Source organism: Pezoporus wallicus, unplaced genomic scaffold (assembly GCF_028554395.1).
Source record: "Pezoporus wallicus isolate ANWC-B61680 ecotype Strahan unplaced genomic scaffold, APGP_CSIRO_Pwel_v1 contig_6484, whole genome shotgun sequence".
NCBI classification, from domain to species: Eukaryota; Metazoa; Chordata; class Aves; order Psittaciformes; family Psittacidae; genus Pezoporus; species Pezoporus wallicus.
This window is the reverse complement of record NW_026638903.1, coordinates 2,318,663-2,340,771: the sequence shown is the minus strand read 5'-3', so window position 1 is coordinate 2,340,771 and position 22,109 is coordinate 2,318,663. Positions and strand designations below refer to the sequence as shown.

Below are 22,109 nucleotides of genomic sequence, written 5' to 3'. Positions count from 1 at the left end.
GCCGGACAGGGGCAGGGGCAGGGGCAGGGGCAGGGGCAGGGGGGCTGTGTAAGCGGGCAGGGGCTCTCCACGATGGGGTCCGGGTGGCGTGTGAGTCACCTGGCATGTTCAGAACTGGCGCCGGAGAGCTAGGGTGGCACCCTGCTGTGCGCGCGGGGAAGGAACACGCGCAGCGTGTCACAGCTGCAGTCGCGGCCGAGGTCCCCACGGCAGCGCACACCTCCACCTTCCAGTTCCTCACGTCGCCCTTCCCCCGGGACAGGTACAGTCCTTTCCAGAAAGCCAGCTCACAAAGAGCTCCTTTGCCTGCTGAGCTGTGCCTGTTCGTCCGTTCCAGATCCAAATTCCTTGTGCTGCTGACCTCTGCTGCTTGCTTCCCTTCGGCGAGATAAGAGCTGGTTTAATACAATCTGTCCCTTGTTGCCCAGCCAGAAGAAATCTTAGATAAGAAGGGAAAATTTTATTTTACATTAAAAGTATTACATTAAAAGTAATCTAACACATTATTATTACATTAAAAGTAATCTAATGCTTTGCCAACCCTTCTCTAAACTATTTGCTGTTCTGCTACTCGATCTATCCCACACTTTCTTTCCACCTGCTCCACCACGTTCCAGCCACTGCAAGAGCTTCCTTCTGGGCTTTCTTCTCTTTTCCTACAGCTTGTTCTCCAAACGGGCTGATGCCACAGAAGGTTCACACCAGGGGTCAGGCCTTCCACTTGCATGAACAGTGGCAGATCCTGCTGCCAAGCTGGGGTCAATGCTCAAGGAAACAAGAGTGTCCAGAAGGCATCTGGCTAATACACACTTGGGAGAGCAAGAGCAGGCTCCTCTCAGCCCCAGAACAGATTCCTTCAACTGCAGAATTTTATTACAGTCTCTGTCATCACAGCTTAATAAACAAAGCTACAAAGGGGATTAGGGCCATAGAATTACTCAGCTGTCTGTAGAACACAGCTAAACATTTTGGTCCTGTATCATCTGACATCAGTGGTCTGCTGCTTTCTGGCTATGTTCTGCGTCTAGCAAAATTGTCTTTCAGTTTTTCTCAGGACATTGCTCCTCAGCATCTCCATGTTCTTTTTTGTTTGCAGTTTTATTAGAAATAATAATAAACCCCAACAATTGCCTTTTCACCACACTTTAGCTTCGAGCAAAACTCTAAATAGAAGAGTCAGCTCCTGTTAACACTTTGTTATCCACCGCAGCCATTTACAAGGAATTGATGATCTCTTAAAATAGCAGGGTTAGAGTGAAATGAGCCAAAACGATGATGATAAACAAGTTGCCATGGTGTCGTGGTTTAAACCAAACCAGACAACTCAGTCACTTACTTCCCCTCCCTTCTTGCCCTCCCCCTACTCCTGGAGGGGACGAGGGGGAGGGCAAGAAGGGAGGGGAAGTGAGTGAACGAGTTGTCTGGTTTGGTTTAGCCCATGTCCTTCCGGGTGGGACTTGTTTCTTGGCCAGTGGTATCGTATTCTCTGTCCCTTCTTGCCCTCCCCCTCGTTTGACCCCAGACAGCCAGGACGGTGAAGAGCAGCCGGACGGCCAGGTACAAGTCCACGGCCACATCCGTCCCGCCCTGCTGCTGGAGGACTGTTACAAGAGAAGGAGCCTGACAAGGTTCTGCAACTTGTCGTCCAGGCATTCTAGAAGTCATCATGGACTGGCCAGAGGGCAAAGATTTCGGAATGCACCGTCATCATATGCAAACCCAGTCAGACAGCTTGTTCACTCACTTCCCCCCCTTCTTGCCCTCCGCCTATTTATACTTCAACCATCATCCTCCATACCAAAGAGGCTTTAACCGCTTGGCTTGTTTAATTGCAGCACGTTTCACACTCATTGTAAATGGTTAGATCATCTCTACGATGGCTGATTCCCTCAGAGACTGGATGCCTTTGTCTATAGTAGTTCACTTGGCCGAACAACTCATAACATCGTCCTTGTATCCCCGACTCCAAAAGCCGAGGGGTCGACCTCAAGTCTCCCCTGGAGCTTTCTGCCAGAGGCTCCAGGTAGGACCGTTCTCCCCAGCTGCAGTGTACAGTACATTTTTTACATCTGGCCCGGTCCAGACAGGTCCAAGGGCTACTGTAGCATGGTGATTCCCATCACGATCAGCAAACAAGTCTCAACAGCATTAAAAGGCCTCGGAGTTTATGAACCATTTCATCCACTGTTAGTGGTACTATGTCCTTGGTGAAGGCACGTCATGTAGATGCCCATGTACCCAAGAGTCGGGCCACTGAGGAACACCAGAACAACCAACAAGTGGATAAAGCGGCTAAGATTGAAGTGGCTCAGATCCCACAGTTTCATTATATCATATCTTACTTCCATCCCGTATTTGCCGCCGCCTTCTCCTGCTGCTCAGCAGCCGCCTCCTTCCGCTCCTCGACCTCCCCGACCTCCTCCACCGGCAGCCGTCCCCTCACGGCCTCCAGTCCTGCTCCCGCCGCCGCTTGGTCCCCGGGGCCGCTCTCCCGGGCCGCTTCAGCAGCCGCCGGCTCCGGGGCCGCTCCCCCGCGGCTCCCCTCGCCTCCGTCTCTGTGAAGTGAACAGAATCACACCGTGCCCTTTCACTTAGCTCTTAGCAGTCCCTCTGTTCTGCTGGCATGTGGCTCAGAAGCAGGCAGTAAAAGTCCATGGCCTACTAGCATGAGGTACAGTGCATTGTTTTACCAATCTGGGTCATCAGTTCACACCCAGCAGAGCTGGGAGGAGGGAGTCCCCATGGCGTGCCCTGCCTAGGAGCAGCAGTTCCCGCAACTTTCAGGATCTGATGCGTACCCTAACCTTACCTGCTCCTTTTCTCTCTGAACAAGCATACATCTTGTTCAGTGGAAAAAAGGAGTAATAGAAAGTTTGAAACAAAGATAGAGGAATAGGTAAAAATTCCTACCCTTCAACTGCATTTTTTTTTTTTAATTCCAAACCCAAAATAACCAGCTATTACAATTTATGTTAGCAGTAAAAAATGACTGCTTTCATTCCAAAACTATGTGTTTGTTCATATCTAGCACCCCAGACAGGCGATGTGAAGAGTGTTTTGAAAATCACAACCTTCCACACAGGATGGAGCTACTTTACAGAGAAAATAATTCTCTTACCAGAAAGATTTGAGCAGTGTGAGTGGTTGCTGGTACTCTGAACACTTCTACATAAATAATATTACATGGAAATAATTATCAAATCTTTCAAGACCGTAACAGTCAGTGCAAGCCCACCACAGAGGTACCCCTTGCTGTACACGTGATCTGAACTGATTGATGCTGCAGCATGGATGCACTGTGTGGTGGCTGCTCTTTACAGACACAACTCAGGCTTCTACATCTTCTGAACATTTCCAATGAATAACATTTTACACAACAGCATAGCTTATGCAGTAGTATTGGGCAAAACCCTTCTCTGCTGGGTTACTCCACCACTCAGGACCGCCTTCAGAGTTTATGAGTTTCCTCAAACAACCTCTATCAGAAGCCTCACCTTTGTACCACTCAGGGCTGTTGTACACTATAAGGCTTTCTAACTGCAGAGGGGACATGCCGGCTGTGTTTTCCTGCTCCTCTGTTGCACAAAGGACTTCTGAAATCTGCTTGTATTTGCCCAGAACTCTTCAGATTTTCAGCTCAATCTCAGAAACTGGTGCTGGCACTTTGCAAAAAAAGGATCATGCCAAGCCCTTCAGCAGGGCACTGTTGCTGCCTTCCTTCGTACTAATGACTAAGAATCCCTTTTGTCCAAATCTAGGGTGGAATCACCCCTATAGAAGACGCTTGATTCATTATGAGATCCAAGCAACTCATCTAAATGAACACATCAGTCTTGGAGTCAACATTTTAAGATCACATCTTATCCATACCATAAGTTCTAATAGGTTTTGCCCAACAGTGCACCAGAGGGGAGTATTGTTAACCAGTTCTGGCCTGCAGTTTATTGTGGAGGAATTTATAAAGTATATGTGTGTGGGGTGAAATGTATCGAAACTGTCAGAGATCATGGGAAGGAGCAACTGCAGCTGGCAATTAAGAGTGACCTGTCCCTGACTAGTACTTGGAAGATGTTGGAACTGGCAAGGAGCAAGGACGTCGGAACTGGAAAGAGGATGTCGATAGGAAAATCAGATAGACCTTTCACCTGATGTAACCGCAAGGCAAACACAGATGTGCTTGGCTAATTGCTTGGAAGCATATAGATATCGTGTAATCTTTGTAATAAAGGATCCAGCTTGCACTCTACCTCTGGGTCCGTGCCTCCATCCTCACATATATGTGCAAGAAAAGTTCTCTTAAATCATGCCAAGTTGTTTGGAGAAAGCTTCTGTAGATTAAAAACTTTCTACACACTCAGGAAGCTGTTCTTCAGGGAGCTCTCAGTATGTGAGAGCACTGTGATGGTACCAGTACTTCAGAAACTCTCCAGAAGAAAGGATTAGACCAGATTTCTCTTTTGCTAAGCACAGGAGGAACAAAGACACATAAATGTGAGAAAAGGCAGCAACTGATTAATTTGTTTTTATGATTTTGGCCATTCTAATTCATTTTGGGAAGTAGACTATTAACTAGTATAGATGTTGGAATGAAACAGGAGTAGCAAGAACAAGAAGAGCCAAAATATTTCTGAAATTAAGCATGACTAGATTACAACAAAGCCTACAGATTGTAGCCATCTGTAAGAACAGAAGATTGGATACAGCCTTTAAGGTCTGTGTCTTCTTGTTCCCCTGTGGCTGATCCTTTAGTAATTTAGAGACTCTGAACAGAAGACTTACAAATCTTATATAGCCATGAAGGGTTGATTTAAAAGCTCCAGCATTGATTCCTTTGTTCAGATAGTATGCCTTTATTTCCATTTCTTCCTGTTCTCCAAGTGTTTGTTAGTTCCAGACTTTGTCCAGACAGATGTTACATGTTGAGTAAATACGAGCCTGAATTCAAGTGGATAGCCCTGTCCTGCAAGCACTGAGCATGCAATTTCCTGGCATCAAAACCAGTGGATCAAGGAGTGTTTTCCCATATCAGGACCTCAAACAGTAATCACTGTTTTAAAAAAAGCCTTAAGGACAACAGAATTGACTCAGCTTCTTGATTCCTTCTTCTTAATTCCTTTAAAATTCCTTTCCTTCTTCAAAAAATAAAGATGTACAAGTTCTGCTAGGATATTCTTTGAATGCCACAACTTGGCTTTTGGAGCCATTCCAGCTTTTTGAGAGCAAGAAAACTCTCAGGGGTAAGTTGTAATTTTATATTTTAGAGAGGTGAAGGGAGGGTCAGCAGTCCTTGTCATAAATACATTGCTATAATCTGATCAAGTGTCCTTGTCCGTAAGAAAAGGTCCCTTGATAAAAGAATGCAACAGCTGTTCTCTGTAGCATGGACAGAACATATTTTCTGCTTCTGTCTTACTATGCACAATCTGGAAGTCCAAGATACTTTGGTACTCTAGTTCAACACAAGTTCATCTTTTTAATTTTGCTCAAACTTCATTATTTTTATCTGTAGTTCGTGCCTTGAACTGCTACGTGGCACTGCCTTCATCACCTCTACTTCCATACGTGCTAGATCTTGCGTTCAACAAGACTGGTAAACCAAGTATGTCCTGAAAGCTGTGCATGGGGGAAGAAAGCACCATTGCAGTTTACTGGAACACAGCTAACAGAGGAGCCAGAGTAAAATCCAGGCTAAGACCTGCATAGACCTTAGGACAAAGAGCAGCCATCTCTCCAAAGTATGGGAATCTGTAGGAGACAGGTTGCTGTTGAAGGCCTCTGGCAGAGAACTTCCCTCATGCCCTGCACACCATGGCAGGCTCTGCATCTGGCACAATGCAGGCGGAAGCACACAGCTGCTGGAAATAAGGTATTTGTGGAATCACTTGCCACAGGGTATCAGACTAACTCTTGGTCTAAGATGGATCACGTTGTACAGCACTATGCATTTCCATTAGGAACATAACGTTTTCAAAAGATTTTGCAGTCAGCTACATGGGAAGAAATGGAAAAGTCGCTTAAGTCTGCGACAGATAGGGACTCTGTTGGACGAATTTTCATGGGAAGTGCATAACAGTACAATAGTGGCGTTACAAAGAAAAGCAAGCAGTGGATCAAGTAGACTTAGAAGAAACATATCCCTTATTTTTATTAAATGAGAAGCACATAGGTTGTTCTGAATGGCTTGGGATTGTGTAACAGATGTGCCCATGATCCCTGAGAATGTTCCCATGATCCCTGAGAATGTTCCCATGGCCTGTTAAGGAGAGCGCTGTACAAACATTCAAGAAGGTGAAGTCGCTACCTGGAGAAGATTATTGTACTTATGCATGATGCACATACTGGGTGTAACAAACAAATGGAGAACGGGGCACAGTAATGATAGGAAAGTGCAGGTGGATAAACTGGTTATGATGTACAGCTAGCACGAATAAACATAACAAAGCAAAACACAGGAGTGAGAGTAAGAGGAGGAATATTTAACACTGATTAAGTGGAACGATTTACTTATATAAAACATCAATTGGTCACCCCAGGACAACATTGCATCTCATTTCTATGGCTCTAAATAGTAACCTGTTAATAACCGGTTTTCCCTAGCACATGTAGGGGTATGGGCACAGCTTTCACCTTCCTCCCTCAAGTATATGCCCCAAAAAAACTTTTCTCATCATAAAAGGCACCTCTTGAGCACTTAATTGAGTATTTATGAAGTTGCAAGCTCTCTTTTTGCCCCTTAGCAGTCCTAAAATTCTGATCAATCTGCAAGTGTTGACGGCCATTTCAGGGGTGCTGGGTGGGTGGCTCAAAAGGTTGGGCATTTGTCAGATTTCCACTTAATGCTTTAGAGTTCTCCTGGCACTTCACATGGGTATACTTTTGCCATGCATGCTCGCTGATGTGCCTAATACGCAAAGTACTCCAGGTTCACCTTTGCATTTATGTTGATGCACAGCTTAGGCTTCTGATAGAGTGAACACAGAAACATGATCTCCATTCACTTTAAGCCATGGGTAATACGCTGCTTTATGTCTCCATTATCCTTTGCTGTGCCTGTGGTGTGGAGAGTATCACCCAGTTTGCAATTTCTGAAAACCTTAGTGAAGGTGAGTTGGCTCAGCTTCCAGCTACAGGCATTATGGTTGGAACTACCAGCAGAAAACCTGGCAAAAACAGAGGTTAGTTTTACGCTTTAAGTAAGAGTGATGCTTACTGATTCATATAGGCCTGCCTGAATCACCTTTAGACTTTACAGGGCAGCGTGTACAAACCTGTCTGAATACTGGACTAACATTTCAGGGTCTGAAGACACTACTGTGGTGCTGCTGTCAGTAACTAGAGCTGCTCAACTGTCTTTACGTGTACTTCCACATCCTTTCCAATCCAAGTGCAGACACAACCAGTTTCACAGCTTCTGCATGAAGGAGTACAGCCACCACCTCTGGAAAGCAAAGGAAACAGTGGCACCTCTTGAGTAAAGCATGAAGACTTCATGTGCAGGCAGCCATATGCTAATTGTCATCTGCAGCTGGTCAGCTTTGGGCACCCTGAAGCCTCCAGAAGCTGGAATGAGCATTAGGGGGCAGCAACTCCTTTACAACACTGTTCGAAGCTAAAACCAGTTAACTTTGGACCTCCGGATCAAAAAGCCAGTGTGAAGGCATCCACCCAAATTTGTGAGTGAAGAAACTACTGGCCAGACAGGAACACTCTGAACTTTGGCACCACGTCTCTTCCTCAGTCCAAAAGAGCTTGTGTTTGCTAACCTTCATGCTGTTACATGCTCTTCACTTTGAAAAAAACTGCCGGAATTCTTGTTGCGCTCTCATACACAGGATTTCATCCCACAGTGTGTAAAAGGATGTGCAGGACTGACTGTTTTAACTACAAATTTCCACAAGCCTTGGTAGATTCAATCTAAGCTGGCTGCTTCACAAGTTGATAGAAGTTCTTTGTTTTCTAGTCACCTGCAGGCTCATTAAACATGTGTGGCAGATCCAGCAGAGATATGTTTTCACATCTTCCTTGCTGTAAACATGGACCAAGAATTCCTCCTCCTCCTTCCCCAGTTGCATTTGGAAATATGTTGTGTGTTGTGTGCCTGTTCTGGTTGGGATAGAGTTAATTTCTTCACAGGAGCCTGTATAGTGCCGTGCTTTGGATTTGTGACTAAAACTGTTGATAACACACCAGTGTTTTAGCTATTGCTGAGAAGTGTTTGCACAGCATCAAGGTCTGGTCTTTTTCTCATCCTGCCCTGCCAGTGAGCAGGCTGGGGGTGCACAAGAGGCTGGGAGAGGACACAGCCAGGACAGCTGACCCCAGGAATATCCCAGACCACATGAGATCATGCTCAGTGAAAAAGGCTGAGGGAAAGGAGGAAGAAGGACAGATGTTCAAAGTTACGTTGTTTGTCTTCCAAAATCAGGTGTGCCTAGGACCTGCTTACCAGGAAGCGGCTGAACATCTGCCTGCTGGTGGAAAGTGGTGAATAAACTCCTTATTCTGCTTTGCTCCTGTCCTGGGTTCAGCAGTAGCAGTCATTTTTCTCCTTCTTCTTAGTAGCTTGTGCAGCGCTGCAGTTTTGACTTCCAGCCTGGGAACAGCACTGATAACACCGATGATTTTAGTTGCTGCTCAGTAATGTTTACTCTGACCAAGGACTTTCTGAGTCTCTTGCTCTGCCAGGGAGGAGGGGAAGCTGGGAGGAAGCAGAGACAGGACACCTGACCCAAACTAGCCAAAGGGGTATTCCATACCACAGCATGTCATGCCCACTGTATAAACTGGGGGCAGTTATCCAGAAGGGTTAGATCACTGCTCGGTCAGGCTGGGTATCAGTCGGCGGGTGGTGAGTGGTTGTATTCTCTCCCCTTGTTATGTTATTTCCCTTATCATTATTATTATTGGTGGCAGCAGTAGTGATTTGTGTTATACCTTAGTTACTGGACTGGTCTTATCTCAACCCATGGGAGTTACATTCTTTCGATTCTCCTCCCCATCCCTCTGGGAGTGAGGGGGAAGAAGGGGGGGAGTGAGAGAGCAGCTGCGTGGCTGACTGAGTTTAAACCATGACAGCTGCACGTACTGAACTGCCTTTCTATCAACCCCAAGTTTTCTTTGCTTTTGCCCTTCCAGTTCTCTCCCCTGAGCTGCCAGCACTCAGGCACTTGGTCCCTCAGGAGCAAGCAAGTGCCTGAGTGGAGCCTTTGTTGCCAGCTGTGTCAAACCACCACAGTCCTTTATGGTATTCAACATGGGGCAAGAGGATGTCGAGATACTAACATGTGATGACAATGCGCTATGTAGAATTTATAGCTGTTGTTAAGAGGCAGGGTCCTATGCTTGCTTGCCTTTCTGGCTATTGGAGTTTGGTGCTCGTTAGTGGCTGCTTTGGACTTTTGCTGTTTGTTGTAGCACATACTATCTTACTCCACTGTGCCAGGGAACATTTTGTTAATAGCAATGGCCACATGCCTGGGCTGGCACAGGGCCCAGGCACTGCTGCTGCTCCTGTGCTGCTATACTGGAACACCAGTGTTACAGGCTTAATTTTCATTCTAGCAACCCACAGAGTGCTGTGTTTTGGATTTATGACTAAACCAGTGTTGACAATACATGAGTGTTTTAGCTGTTACTGAACAGGGTTTGCACAGGGTCAAGGCCATTTTCCCTCTGTGCCCTGCCAGTGATTAGGCTGGGGCTGGACAAGAGGATGACGAAGGGAGACAACTGGGACAGCTAACCACAGCCCTATCCATCATAGCAAGAAGTAGGAGAATCTCCAATTTGTAAAATCAATGCAGATGTATTGAGTCATGCTCCTGCAATCAATTTTGCATTTGTCTAATTTCACATAGAATCCTACATAAATAAAGAACTCATTACTTAGAGCCTTTAAGATCACGGCCTTCTTAAACATAGATGGTTTATTGCACTGTCCTGCTGAAAAGTTAGCAAGCTTTTCTTATCTGCATTCTGGGGTAAAACCTGACTCCAAAGTTTACACGTTTTATTTTTACAGTGAACATGACTTGTAGTGCTATTTCATGGCTGCATCAAATAAAAATAAAGTAAGGACCATTACAGAATATTAACAAACTGATATTTTAAGATGAAGCAATTATTCATAAAGTTCTACCATTGAAAGAAATCCTGATTAGCTCTGAAAATTCCCATGGAGCTGAAAATTTTACTCTCATAATGCAGAATTTCACTAATTACTGCCAAAGAGCACTATCAAGGCAAATATCCAATGTCCATGTTTTCCATGCTACAATATTATCTTTATTTACCACTGAAAGAGTTTGCAACATAATTAAAAAAAAAAAGAAAATATTTGTTTAGCTTTTATACTTTTTTCACTCTGGTTCTGTGCCTTCATTTTGAAATGCATGGTCTGTAAGATACAAGAATTGAAAAACTACTGAACTAACCTGGATAAAACCATATGAGGTTCAAAGACAAACGTCTCTGAAAAATCCACCCTGCTGAATGGTACCCAGTGTGGTAAGTGGAAGTTCTGCAACTAAAAAATTTACAGGATGAAAGCCATAAACACTACTGAAAGCTTAGCCAAAACTTGCTGGAATAATGAGTTCATAGACTGTGTGTATATATTTTAACTAGATGTAGCCATCCTGGAAAAAAATCCATGTGTGCTCCACGCACAAGAGTAGTTCTATTACTGAAAACACTGTTACAGCTAAATGGTAAAGAAGGTGCAGGTGTTGCCATTACCCAGCTTCATCCAACCCTCCTCTGCCACCACCAGGTGGTATTCTCACTGAGCAGCTACAGTTCTCAATGTATCCTATTGGAGGGAGCTCCCCCACCCCATGGTCTAAAAGTTTGCATGGGACAGTGTCAGGAGCTCTGGATCCTCACTGGTTCTACTGTTGTCATTCCATGACCTGCCAGGTTAAATCACTTCCCTTCCTGTTTCCAGGAAAGAAAGATACCGCCGTCTCCCCTTCCCCTTGCAAGGGCACTAAAGACGAATTACATGAAATCCACAGCATTTCAGGCGTGCCTGGGTATGCAAGAAACAAATCAGTAATGTGAACCATATTCTCCAAGGGCCTGCACACACCTCAATGCTGGGATGCATTCTACTGTTGGGGCAGTGTAGATGAAAGAGATGCGGAGGTGAGGCCACCTCTACAATCATTTCTTACCAACACATTGCTGGAATGCAGCACCACAGCTCCATATCTGCACTAGTTTTCTCTCTCAGCCCTATGTACAGAGAACATCCAACTGCTGTAAGCTTTCTATTCCTCCTCTCTGCTGCAGAAGCATTACAAAATGAAGTTAATCAGGGCTCAGGATTAAGGCCAGAGTCTCCATCCCTAGGGATTTAGAACTTTTAAGCAAAAGGTAAAACAGAGCGCGTTATAATGAAGAAATGATAATACAAATGAGAAGGGACTGTTGTTTCTTCCCAGAGAAAAGAAATGGTTTTCCAAAGTGTGTATTTGTAGGAACAAAAATTCTGCCAGAGAAATCTCTCATAATTCTTGCTGGCAAAACATTAATGTCCTTTGAAGAAGCACACATCCAGTATGATTGCTTTAAGGGTTTTAAAAAGCCTCATTCTGCATGATGATTCCTGAAGGGTTAAGAGCTCCCAGAACCGTCAGTCCTTTTCACAGTCAGACCCCCACCAAAATCGCAGCCATAGAGTTCTACACGAAGGGCAATACCACTATACCACGTTCTTGGAACAATGCGGATAAACCTGGATAGGATGGGTGGGTTAAAGAAATGCTTGACATGCCCGTTGCTGTTTTCATTACCCAAGAAAACCTGAAGATTAACAAACACAAAATTAGTTAAAAGGCAGCACTTAAAAAAGAAAAAAAAACAAAACCAAACCAAAAAAAACCAAACAAACATCAAAGCAAAACCCAAACCTGCTTTTTCATTTTAAAATGGTTCCAAGCTGTTGCATTAACCATCCAGGGAACATGGACCAACTCGTTTCTGATTTTACATGAAACCACATCCAGCCTCTTCCTAAAATGCTAGTTGAAATTTAGTTCAGACCAGCAATATCTGAGTCTGAATCAATTAAACAGCCTCTGTTTCCATCCACACCACATTTTCCATTCTAACTTGCCTGAACTAAAACAAACCAATCTTCCCTTATTTTACTCCGTCAATAGCCCTTGTGGGTTAGGTTAGTGAGTACAGTGATATGAGCAACGACGTAGTACTGTGTCCGCTCTGTCAACAGCTGGAGCTGTCCAGCTCTGTACAGCAAAACTGCGCACTAACATGAATTTAATTTATAAAATCAAGGCAGAAATAAAACAGCTGAAAAGAGGCCCCAGGAAATCTGCTGTTCATTCAAATTAAATGTCCTCCTTTACAAATAATATTAGTTCCTTTTATCACAATGTTGACTTCATACTCTACAGATTTGGCATTCTTCCCTGTTACTAGTATTAATTACCATGACTAAAATCAGATGGATATTATGACATTATTTGCAGTAACCCCAGATCCCTAGCATTATAAAAGCTTCTGAGAATTTCTCTTCAGCTCTTTAGCGTACTCTGCCTTTGAGCCTTGACTGTGCTCAGCATCTAAATGCAAGCAATAATACAGTTGCCAGAGCTGAGAAATACCTTTGCCACTGAGCTTGAACCATCCGTATAGGATTTCCACTCTGAGCCTTGGTCGCTGTATAGGATAATATAGGTTTTCACAAAGTTTTCAGCAGCCATGTACTTGACCCCCTGGGTAGCGATTGCAGTTATCTTCTTAACTGTGAGGAGATCAATTTGCAGCCACTGTTGGTTGTTGTTCAACTATAATTCATAAAAAGAGTTGTCTATTAGCAAACATGTCTATGTCCGTATTTGCCTAAATGAAAAATCCTGCTTAAAGATTGTTAAAACTGCATAAAAACTGTATCAAAGAAGTGCACAAGAGTAAAGTTGAGGCAAAAGTCACAACCATTCTTTGTGGCCCATACAATTAAATTCTTCACTGCAGGTAATGTCTTGGTGTCTTAAGATTTCCACATTAATTTCCAATACATAACAAACAATAACACAGATTTATCTCCAGTATTAAAATGTAATACATGATACCAAATGCTTATAAAACTGGTATCTTACAACAAATCTTTGTGAAGCATTCAAGGTGCTTCCTAAGGAAATGCAGCTCCATTTTGAAGACTCAGATGCTCACATGCCTTACTGAAGGTCATCTGCCCCTGGATCCATTAAGCTGCACTACCTATATGGAACCCAGAAAGGTTTCTTTAATCCCTTCAAGCCAAATATTCAAGTTGCATTCATATCCTGACATTAAAAGGACTGTTTCTGCAGGGAAGTGCTGCAGGCTGAGGCCTAGAGAACAATATCCATCTGAAAAGATGACTTCATTGCTCTTGCTGGAAATTTGCCACTGGAATTGTTGAAGGGGCTTCTTCCCAAGGGATGGTTGTGAAATAATCCTAACATGCCTGGCACTGGACACAACGTGCAGGAAGCACATGAGCACACAGGCAGTACAAATTTAGTAACTGCAGCCGTCTTGCTGTCATCCCTGTTTTTCACCATTACCTTTGCTCGCCAGGCATTCATCATTCCTTCCTGATTGAGCCGAGCAAGTGAAGGCCCCCATGTGTTAAACCAGGATGTCTTAATAGACGAGGCTGTTATCTGGGTATTCTTGATCTCTCTGTTTTCCATTCCAAGTGGCAAAGAGCAACCTGTTAAGAGAAACACCATGTTATCTTCAGTAGCCACTGCCTAACCAACAACGTTGGAACTGAGAACACCCACAATTTTAGCTTCATTTAAGATATTAGGTAAAAAAATTGCCAGAAAGGAAGCATGTGACCCATTCTTACCATCTACTTCACAGCCCAGAAGCTCCATGCGGAGAGTAGGCCTGTTGTAGGCCTCAGTTGGGTAAACTCTGATGTACCTAGCAATAATAGGGGGATCAAAGATGTTCTCTTTCACGCCATAGGCATCAGAATTACCTTCAAAAATCTGTTAAAGAAAAATTAAAAAAAAAATAAAAAAAGAAGAAAGTCCATACATAGTTAATTTAGTGCAATCACAACCTTGGATGCTGCAAGCCTGCCCTGATACAAAAGTAGTCTTTTACACTGTTAGCCCCATCCACAGTGATGGAGCGCCCTGTGTTGAAGGGCAACTCGGAATACTTCATGATTCTATCTTAGCATATTTGAAAGTGCCTGAAAGCCTCAGTTCAAATAAGCAACCCATTTCTATGTACTACATAAGTCAGTAGTAAGATGTAAGTAATGAGGGGAGAGATAAGAGAGAACAGGTTTTCAGTTTGAGAGTTGTACCATAGAAACTTCAGGGAGAAGAAACCGAAGGGAGCTCTAATAAGCATGGTTGGAGCAGCTGGGCATAAAATGAACCTCTTTCAAGGTATGACACTTATGACAGAGGCCTTCTGCAGACAATTCAGACAGCTTAACATTCCACTGTTGTGACAGCAGAAAGGGAGGGACAACAGGGAAGATCTAATCCCAAATGACATACGACCTGATTTTTAGTTCAGCTTCCTGCTTGCATCAAAAAAGCTGACATGGACTTAGGAAATAAAAGTACGGAGAGATACTTGTAAAAAAGCCAGACTCTACACAGTCAAGGTCATAGGGCCACAATAAACACTAGTCTATGAGATTCCTCACCTTACAGGCCTTCTGGCCTGAATTTTATTAGATTGCCCTTTGCAGCTTCAAGCTGTGTTATTACATCTCTGAAAGCCATAATTTTTTTTCTCCTATCTCTTAACATAAAATTAAACTGTTACCTCACTGTATCACCCAGTGATGCTATCTAGGTTATCACAACCCCTGTGGCACATACAGACCTTTTGTGCTGGTGAGCTGTCTCCTTTGAAAGTGCTCCACTTCCGTTTGTCTTTGCTGTAAACAATGAAGAACTTCTGGACATACAAGGACTTTAAAAACTGCTTGGCTCCTTGTGTCTGTATCCCAGTTAACAGAACTTGTCTTTGAAAGTCCACCTAGGAACAGCAAACAGGGTTTCAAAACCAATAATGCAAGCAATATCCATTTCATTCTTTGTCATATACATGTTGGCTTTGTGCCCTGCATTTTAACATCCACAACACTAACACTCTCAGGAGGAATAACAACCAGATGCCAAATTCCAAATCAATGCTGTCTCACTCTCATATAATTTGAGTATTTATCTGTGTGTGCATTTCATTTTGGAGGCCAGTTTATACTGTTCAGCACAGCACCACGAAGGCACCTCAAAAATACCTGTGACAGGCAGAACTCTTTTAGCCTCATTTTACAGATAGACAAAAGGAGTATAAAGAAATTAAAGACTTGCATTCTCATGAGCTGCCTCTAGTTTTGGACACCCAGGCTGATAAAAGACATTCTGAAGTGCAGAAAAGCTACCATTGCTGCTGATACCACATCCAAGCACTTAACAACAAATCAGCAGGGTGTGCCTGTCAGCAGTGAAACTCATTCTCTGGGGTATGTCTTCCGTATCTCTGCATACTTTACTGCAGTAACTCAGCTTCTCACTACCATGCCCCCAATCAAATTCTCTCTCCTCCCAGCATTATTTCCAGTTAGACCTCAGGTCTCCCGAGTTCACCTCTACTAACTTGCTAGCACATCAAATGTTAGCAAGGCAAACACAACAGCCACCTGTTTACCTTACACTGCAACACTAGTTTGAGTCTTTCTCCTCTCCAAACTCCCAATTCTAATGAGATTTCTAAGAAATCACCTCAATTTGGGTGCAAATTTGCTATCTGCTGCAAAAGTGATTGTGATGGAAAAAAAATTATGGAATGACGTGACAATGATATGGTGCTTGAAGCCATAATTATAAGCTTAATTTCCCTATGAAGCCACACTGTGCTGTGTCAAGTTGGACACAGAAGCATCTCAACCGATCAACCAAAAAAAAACCCCAAGAAACCCTAACCTCCCCCCCAAGTTATCTGAAGCAATGCTTGAGTGTATTGCATTTTAAATGATCACCCAACACACACATACATATAAATATGTACTATCAGGTAGAGAGAGGGCGGGAAAAGTAGTAGAAAGAATGACTCAATTTGCCTACAAAATGGTTACAGTCTAAATTATGATAGTCCAGTCAATGACTTCAACAGCAGTAGAGACTGTGTTACTCCAGGGGAGGTAGACAGTTCATGGCATCACCATTCAAACTTGCTAGATCTTTTCAGTTTTCCCCAGCAGTCTTCTCAGAGAGAGCAAGAACATCTTGACCTTCTATAATAAGTTGTAGGAAAATCACAACTCGATTACGGTCAAGCACTTGCTGAACCAACCATACCTGGATCCAAGCAAGTTCTTCTTTTTTCACTACAGTGCTCCAAGCATTGTATGTTCCAGAATTGTTTAATCGGGCTAACTTTGGTGCCCAATAGTCTAAGACAGAAAACAGGAATAAAGGATGAGTAAATAAATTAAGGTTGCAACCTGCTATCGCGTGCTTCACTTCTTTTCCAGTCTGTCTTGGGGGAGAAAGCAAAACAACCCATCAACCAACTAACCAACCAAGTCAGCTGTGAAGTTTTATAATTGGCAGAATGACTTGAAAAATAACAGCATTTTTTGTAGCGCACTGTCTGCTGCTTTGGAACTGGGGTCTAGAGTCTGCTAATCAAGTGCTGGCCACCAGTAGTATCAGACACAATGTATTCTACATTCATGCAGGACAGCTCCTCTCTGCATAATGAGGTTTCCATGTTAACAACTGATATGGAATATATATGACAACAGAGTTTTCAAGCCTTTATAACACTGTGGTAGGAAATGAAGAAATTAAACACAAAAAAAAACCACAAAAAACCCCCACATTTTCCAAAATAAATAATCTGTTATTTCAAGGGAAAGGATGTGTGTTCCTGCATGTATGTGTAACCTGTACACCTTGATTTGCCCCTGTCCATGTAAAATTCTGTCAGTTTCTCTACCAAATGATCCCACTTCTCTACCAGGAAAATACTTGGTAAATTAAAGACGCTGTCATTGCTCTGGAGGGATGCCAGGTTCCCAAATCTTTCATAACAAGTATACTTTGTCCTTTCACACCTCATACCAAAAGCTTTTTGAATACTTGGTGTTCATTTTCAAACAGGGAAGCCAAAGGACAAAAAGACAGAGCTGGGGTTGTTCCAGGTCATCCAGCAGGCCATAGACAGAGGACTCCTCAGCTCTCAAGCTTGCGATACTGACAGTAGACCTGCGACACCGTTAAATTACAACGATGGGGGCTACTTCAGACAGCTCTCAGTCTCTGCTTATAGCACTGGAGAGCTTTTAAACCTGACAGTGGATTAACTGCTGAACTGATCTTGTAACACTTATCATGAGATGCCAAAAGGATTTGGAACTGCAATACTTTGCTATGCACATTCAGGAGCATGCCCAGACCTTTTCAAGCATTAACTCACCTATATGATGTGAAGCATCAATTTGTGAATCGAGTATGACACCACTTGCTAGACCCATTGGAATCTTGCACTCTAAAGAGAGCACAGTAGGTTTGTTGTTAAACAGGAGGGCAATTCCAACATACAGTCTAGTGGAATCTTCTCAAACAACATCACTCAGAACAATTCTTAGTAACAATGTAACATCACCACTCTCTTCCCAGAGAAGGCCAAATTCATCTCTGCAATTTCTCTCAACAGATTAATCCACTGGTCACTGAGGGGAGATCTCAAATTCAAAGCCAGTATGCTAAAGGAATAAACATTGTATGCTAAATACTTCAGAGCTACTATGGTAGAGGTTAAACACATTTTTTCTTCTACCACAAATCTACAGTAACCAATTCACACCCTCCTGAATGCACAGACAATCTGCTTTATTTTTTTGCAGAACAACCTCCCAGATTTATTTTTAGTAATACTGAAAGGGTAGAGATGACTTTATAGCTTGACTCTCCCCAGTCAAAAACCTCCTTAGTTCAGTACCTTTTTCTATAACCAAATAGGATGCCTGCATTCCTGCTTGCTGATATTCCCCCACTTCAGTGTCTAAAAGCCACCAGCCAGGTCTCTGCGGTTTCATTTCGATTGTTCTAAATGAGCCTAGAAAAAATGGAAGAGAAACATGTCAGAAACATTAGCATCATAAGGTTGATGTTAGCAAGGCTGGATTGTAAAGCAAATATCATCCTGTGACTTAAAAAAATTAAATAACCTGCTACACATTACAGAGAGCAATAGCTACCAGCATCTCAGTAATTCCTTTCTTAGCAAGCAAGTCACAGCTGGAGACAGAGTTTAGAATTAAGTGACCAGATCAAAACCTAATCTTTGCTGCTGGTGCAAAATAGAAAATCTTGGATGCCTGTACGTAACAGCAGGTACCTGCACATTAAGTTCAGTGCTGAGCCAGGTAATGGACAGTGCTATTAAGTTTATTACATAATGGAGGGATGTTAATTTGGTGCTGATTATAGTTCTTACTCCTGCTGCCCCAGTGTGTTGAGTTCTTCAAGCAATGTAAAGGATGGATGAAAGAAGCCAAAAGTAGATGTGGGAGAATCAGATGTATGGGCCCTCGCCTCACTTTTTGCATATCCCAGGAGTGCCAAGGATTGAGCAGAAAGCAGATATGGTTTAGACTATTTACTGCAGTTTTTAGAAAGCACAGTATGTGCCCTCATTGCTTTTTGTATATTCATTTTCCATATATATCCCTTCTCATCTGAAAAGACAACATTTGTCCAAGCACTTAAGTTTTGCCTGTAACTTCATTCATCTTTCCAGTTTTAAAGTACAACGTTACCTTTATTTCCTTGTTAAGCAAGGTGCAAAGCGATGATTTTCCTTCTCACCATTGTAGGCAAATGAACCAGTAGCACTCTCAAACTCTTTCTTACTGTGCTCAACAGCAACTTCTGTCCACCTTTATACTGGTATGAAGACAACAGGCTGCAATGATCACCCCTTAGAACTTATTCTGCTCTGATACTTACCTGGAAGGAGCATGTATGTACCAAGCTGATGCTGTGGCTTTCCTTGTTCTATGAAGGTCTGTCCATGAAAATTAACAACATGAATGTCTTTTGGCCCACCCATATTCAGCAAATGCCATCGGACCAGTTCACCTTCATACATCCTCAAACCTTGCAAATTGTAGGTAATCCCATTAATGGCTGAAAATCAAATAACATTGTTGATAAGGAAAACTGCTCACAAAACAGGTCTCAAAGTGCTAGAATGTAGTTATCAAAATGAGTAAAATATTTAATGACGTAAAGCATTTGGGAAAAGGCAGATTCCTCTTCTCAACATGCCTTTTTCAAACATGATCACTTACAGCACACAAACATCAGATTTTCAAAGACAGAAACATAGTTTTGTTACCGACCTTCAAAAGAAAAAAATGGTTGCCTTGAACAGTCAGCCACTTATTCAAGTCTACATGTCTGAAATCTCTGCATCCACAGAGAGGTATATGAAGAGCTGTCTTATGGCTGCTTTAAATTCCTCAGTAGAACTATGTGATTTGTCAAATTAGGGTAGTATTTTTAAATTTATTGCAAAAAGGTTTCAGGGCATTAACTTCTTCCTAAAAAGAGGGTCTTTTGGTTTTCTTTTTTTCTTTTTAAATATGGGGGATAGATGTAGGTGTGTACCAGAGAGTAGTTTTCTGTTGGAAGTTTCAGTCTAGTATGACCTTTCTTCATTGTAATAACAAATTTCCAGTCAATGCTAATCTTTACATATGAGACTATGACTATTATGGGTATAATGAAGAACAACAACAAAAATGACCCCATTCACATAATTAACATGTAAGATTTATGCATGTTCAAAGACACAGTGAGCTGAGATACCTCCCCCAACACCTTTCCTTCTACCACAACAAACTGAATACTTGGCAAAATTAAATAAGTACCATAGAATTTGTGGCACTGCTGCCCTTCCTGGGTCTTCTCAGTACACGGACTTCTAGAATGTTTGTCAAAGTACCAGCTTTTCTCTTCATCAAAGACCATAAAAAGCAAGAAAAAGTCTCGGGTCGATGTTTTGCTGTTGTTTGACATACTGAAGGTTCCTTTTTGACAAACCAGTATTGGCCCAATCAAACCAGAGTGAATATCTTTCTCCTAGAAGGTAATGAACTCATATAAGATCTAAGAGTGGATTTCCCAAAAGATGTCAAGAAAACACAGAATTCCGTAGAAATGCATCAGACCCTAAAAATTTAAAGCAGAGGTCAGAATTGTTGTTGTGTTGTATCTTTACTTTCCTGTGGCTCAATCTACAAATAAGCTCCACAATTTGATTTTTTTAACAGCTTATATCCTCTTTTAACTGAGTATAAGAGATTAAATGTCAGATGGGAACATAAGGCCCAAAATGCCAGATAACCAAAATGTGTTCTACAGCTATACAGCAGTATCACTTGGAGATACTTAAAACTTGACTGGATGTGGTCTTGGAAACCTACTCTATCTGACTCTGCTTGAGTTGGGGGTGGGGGGACTAGATGTTCTCCAGTGATCCTTTCCAACACAAATGTTTCTGTGATTCTGTGATCATCCCCAGCAACACTACCACTTCGATTTTGATTTCCTTACCATATTTAAATCAGAGTAGTAGATCCAGGACCGACAAGCTGCTCCTGACTGCACAGGTCCCGATCGCCTGTTTGCATACCATACGTATATATAGCTGTTATTTGGCTGGACTTGGTCATCCTCCTTAAACCAGGCAGGAGATTCATCATCATAAATGCTTCCCTCAGATGACTTTTCATAGAAGAGTCCATGAGCATGGAGAGAATATGGTCTGGATGCCAGATTCTTAAAATGAACCTAAAAACAAAACCAAAAACACCCCCCCACACACCAAAAAAAAGAAAAACCAAACAAAAAAAAACAACAAACCAAAGAAAGGAAGAAATAGATTCTCTTCAGCAAATGCAGGTGTAAAACAAAGTCCCCACACAATAGATTCCCATGACCTTAAACCATGGTCAAGGTTTGTAAAGTGATTACAGGTTACATTGTGCATAGCAAAGCTGGCAGGGATAGCATCTGACGTCTCCATGCAGAGCCACCCTCTTCAATGGAGGTAGTCAATTAAAAAGTAGAAAGCATAAATCTAACTCCCTGTCTTCCAGAGTCTAGGTTCTTAGGACTTTCATTGTTGCCCTTTACAGGTGGATATGCTTAATTACAGCAAGCAGGGAGATGGAGAGTTTCTACCTTGTGGGCTTTGTTGCAGCTGCACTAAAGGACAGTACAAAATAGTAACACCAGACTTCTGTATGTATCACTCCCACTGAAATCAGTGCATTTCACTTGTCCCAGAGAAGCACGATGATAAGGAGATTACATATTTACCTCTCCTTACAGAATGATGCTCCCAAGCTAAAATAGCCTCCTTCTTCTAAGAGAAATGTTTTTAAATGTAGCTCAATGTGTTCCTGTTGTGCACTACTCCTACTGAAATAAGCAGAAAGTAGAGAGATCTACTCTCCCCATCTAAGCCCATCTATCTGTTTTGGAAGACTGAATGAAGAAGGGGTAAGAGAAGGGAAGCTCTACAGCAAGGTGCTGCCTAATGCAAATATACCACTCTATCACCAGCAATACAGTTCCTCTCTATCCTTGTTGTTTGTATTAGAACTAACCAACCCATCTACAGCAAAAGTTTTTCAGAGAAAAGCATACCTTTTGGATAAATATATTAATCCTTAATACAGATTTATTAATTTCTTTAAAAAATTAAGAAGCTCCCTTTTCATATGTTCAGTGCAATCTGGGTTTAAAAAATAATAATTTTTTAACATTGAACTTAAATCTCATTTTACATTAGACTCATAAGTCAGTATCTACTGTTAGGAAACAGAAAAAAAACAGAATTTACTATGGAGAGGAGAGAACAAGGATGTGTTTCAAAGCAACACACTACTGTGTTTTTGTGTTCACATTAGTGTTTCTAGCTTTGAAAACTGTTTCCCCAACCATCATCTTTTAAAAATGTGTGGGATTTTTAGACCCATTCTATGTCACACCGTATAATCACCACAAGAATCTTATGCTGCACACATGTTCAAAACATTGACC

The 22,109-nt window shown here is 42.4% G+C and overlaps 1 protein-coding gene across 2 annotated transcripts in view; it reads right to left on the bottom strand.

Annotated features, from left to right (window-relative positions):
* Positions 1 to 10,259: 10,259 nt before the first annotated feature.
* The window catches only part of F5 (coagulation factor V), a 32,695-nt gene continuing 20,845 nt past the window's right edge, over positions 10,260 to 22,109 (bottom strand). For both annotated transcript variants that reach the window (XM_057413076.1, XM_057413077.1), the window contains exons 15-25: positions 20,616 to 20,852; positions 19,931 to 20,141; positions 19,005 to 19,184; positions 17,995 to 18,111; positions 17,470 to 17,541; positions 16,347 to 16,441; positions 14,869 to 15,024; positions 13,865 to 14,009; positions 13,575 to 13,723; positions 12,630 to 12,812; positions 10,260 to 11,805 (exon numbers count right to left, since the gene is read on the bottom strand). In XM_057413076.1, the coding sequence (XP_057269059.1) occupies positions 11,617 to 11,805; positions 12,630 to 12,812; positions 13,575 to 13,723; positions 13,865 to 14,009; positions 14,869 to 15,024; positions 16,347 to 16,441; positions 17,470 to 17,541; positions 17,995 to 18,111; positions 19,005 to 19,184; positions 19,931 to 20,141; positions 20,616 to 20,852 (1,734 nt within the window). In that variant the 3' untranslated portion in view covers positions 10,260 to 11,616. The remainder of the gene's footprint in view (positions 11,806 to 12,629; positions 12,813 to 13,574; positions 13,724 to 13,864; positions 14,010 to 14,868; positions 15,025 to 16,346; positions 16,442 to 17,469; positions 17,542 to 17,994; positions 18,112 to 19,004; positions 19,185 to 19,930; positions 20,142 to 20,615; positions 20,853 to 22,109) is intronic.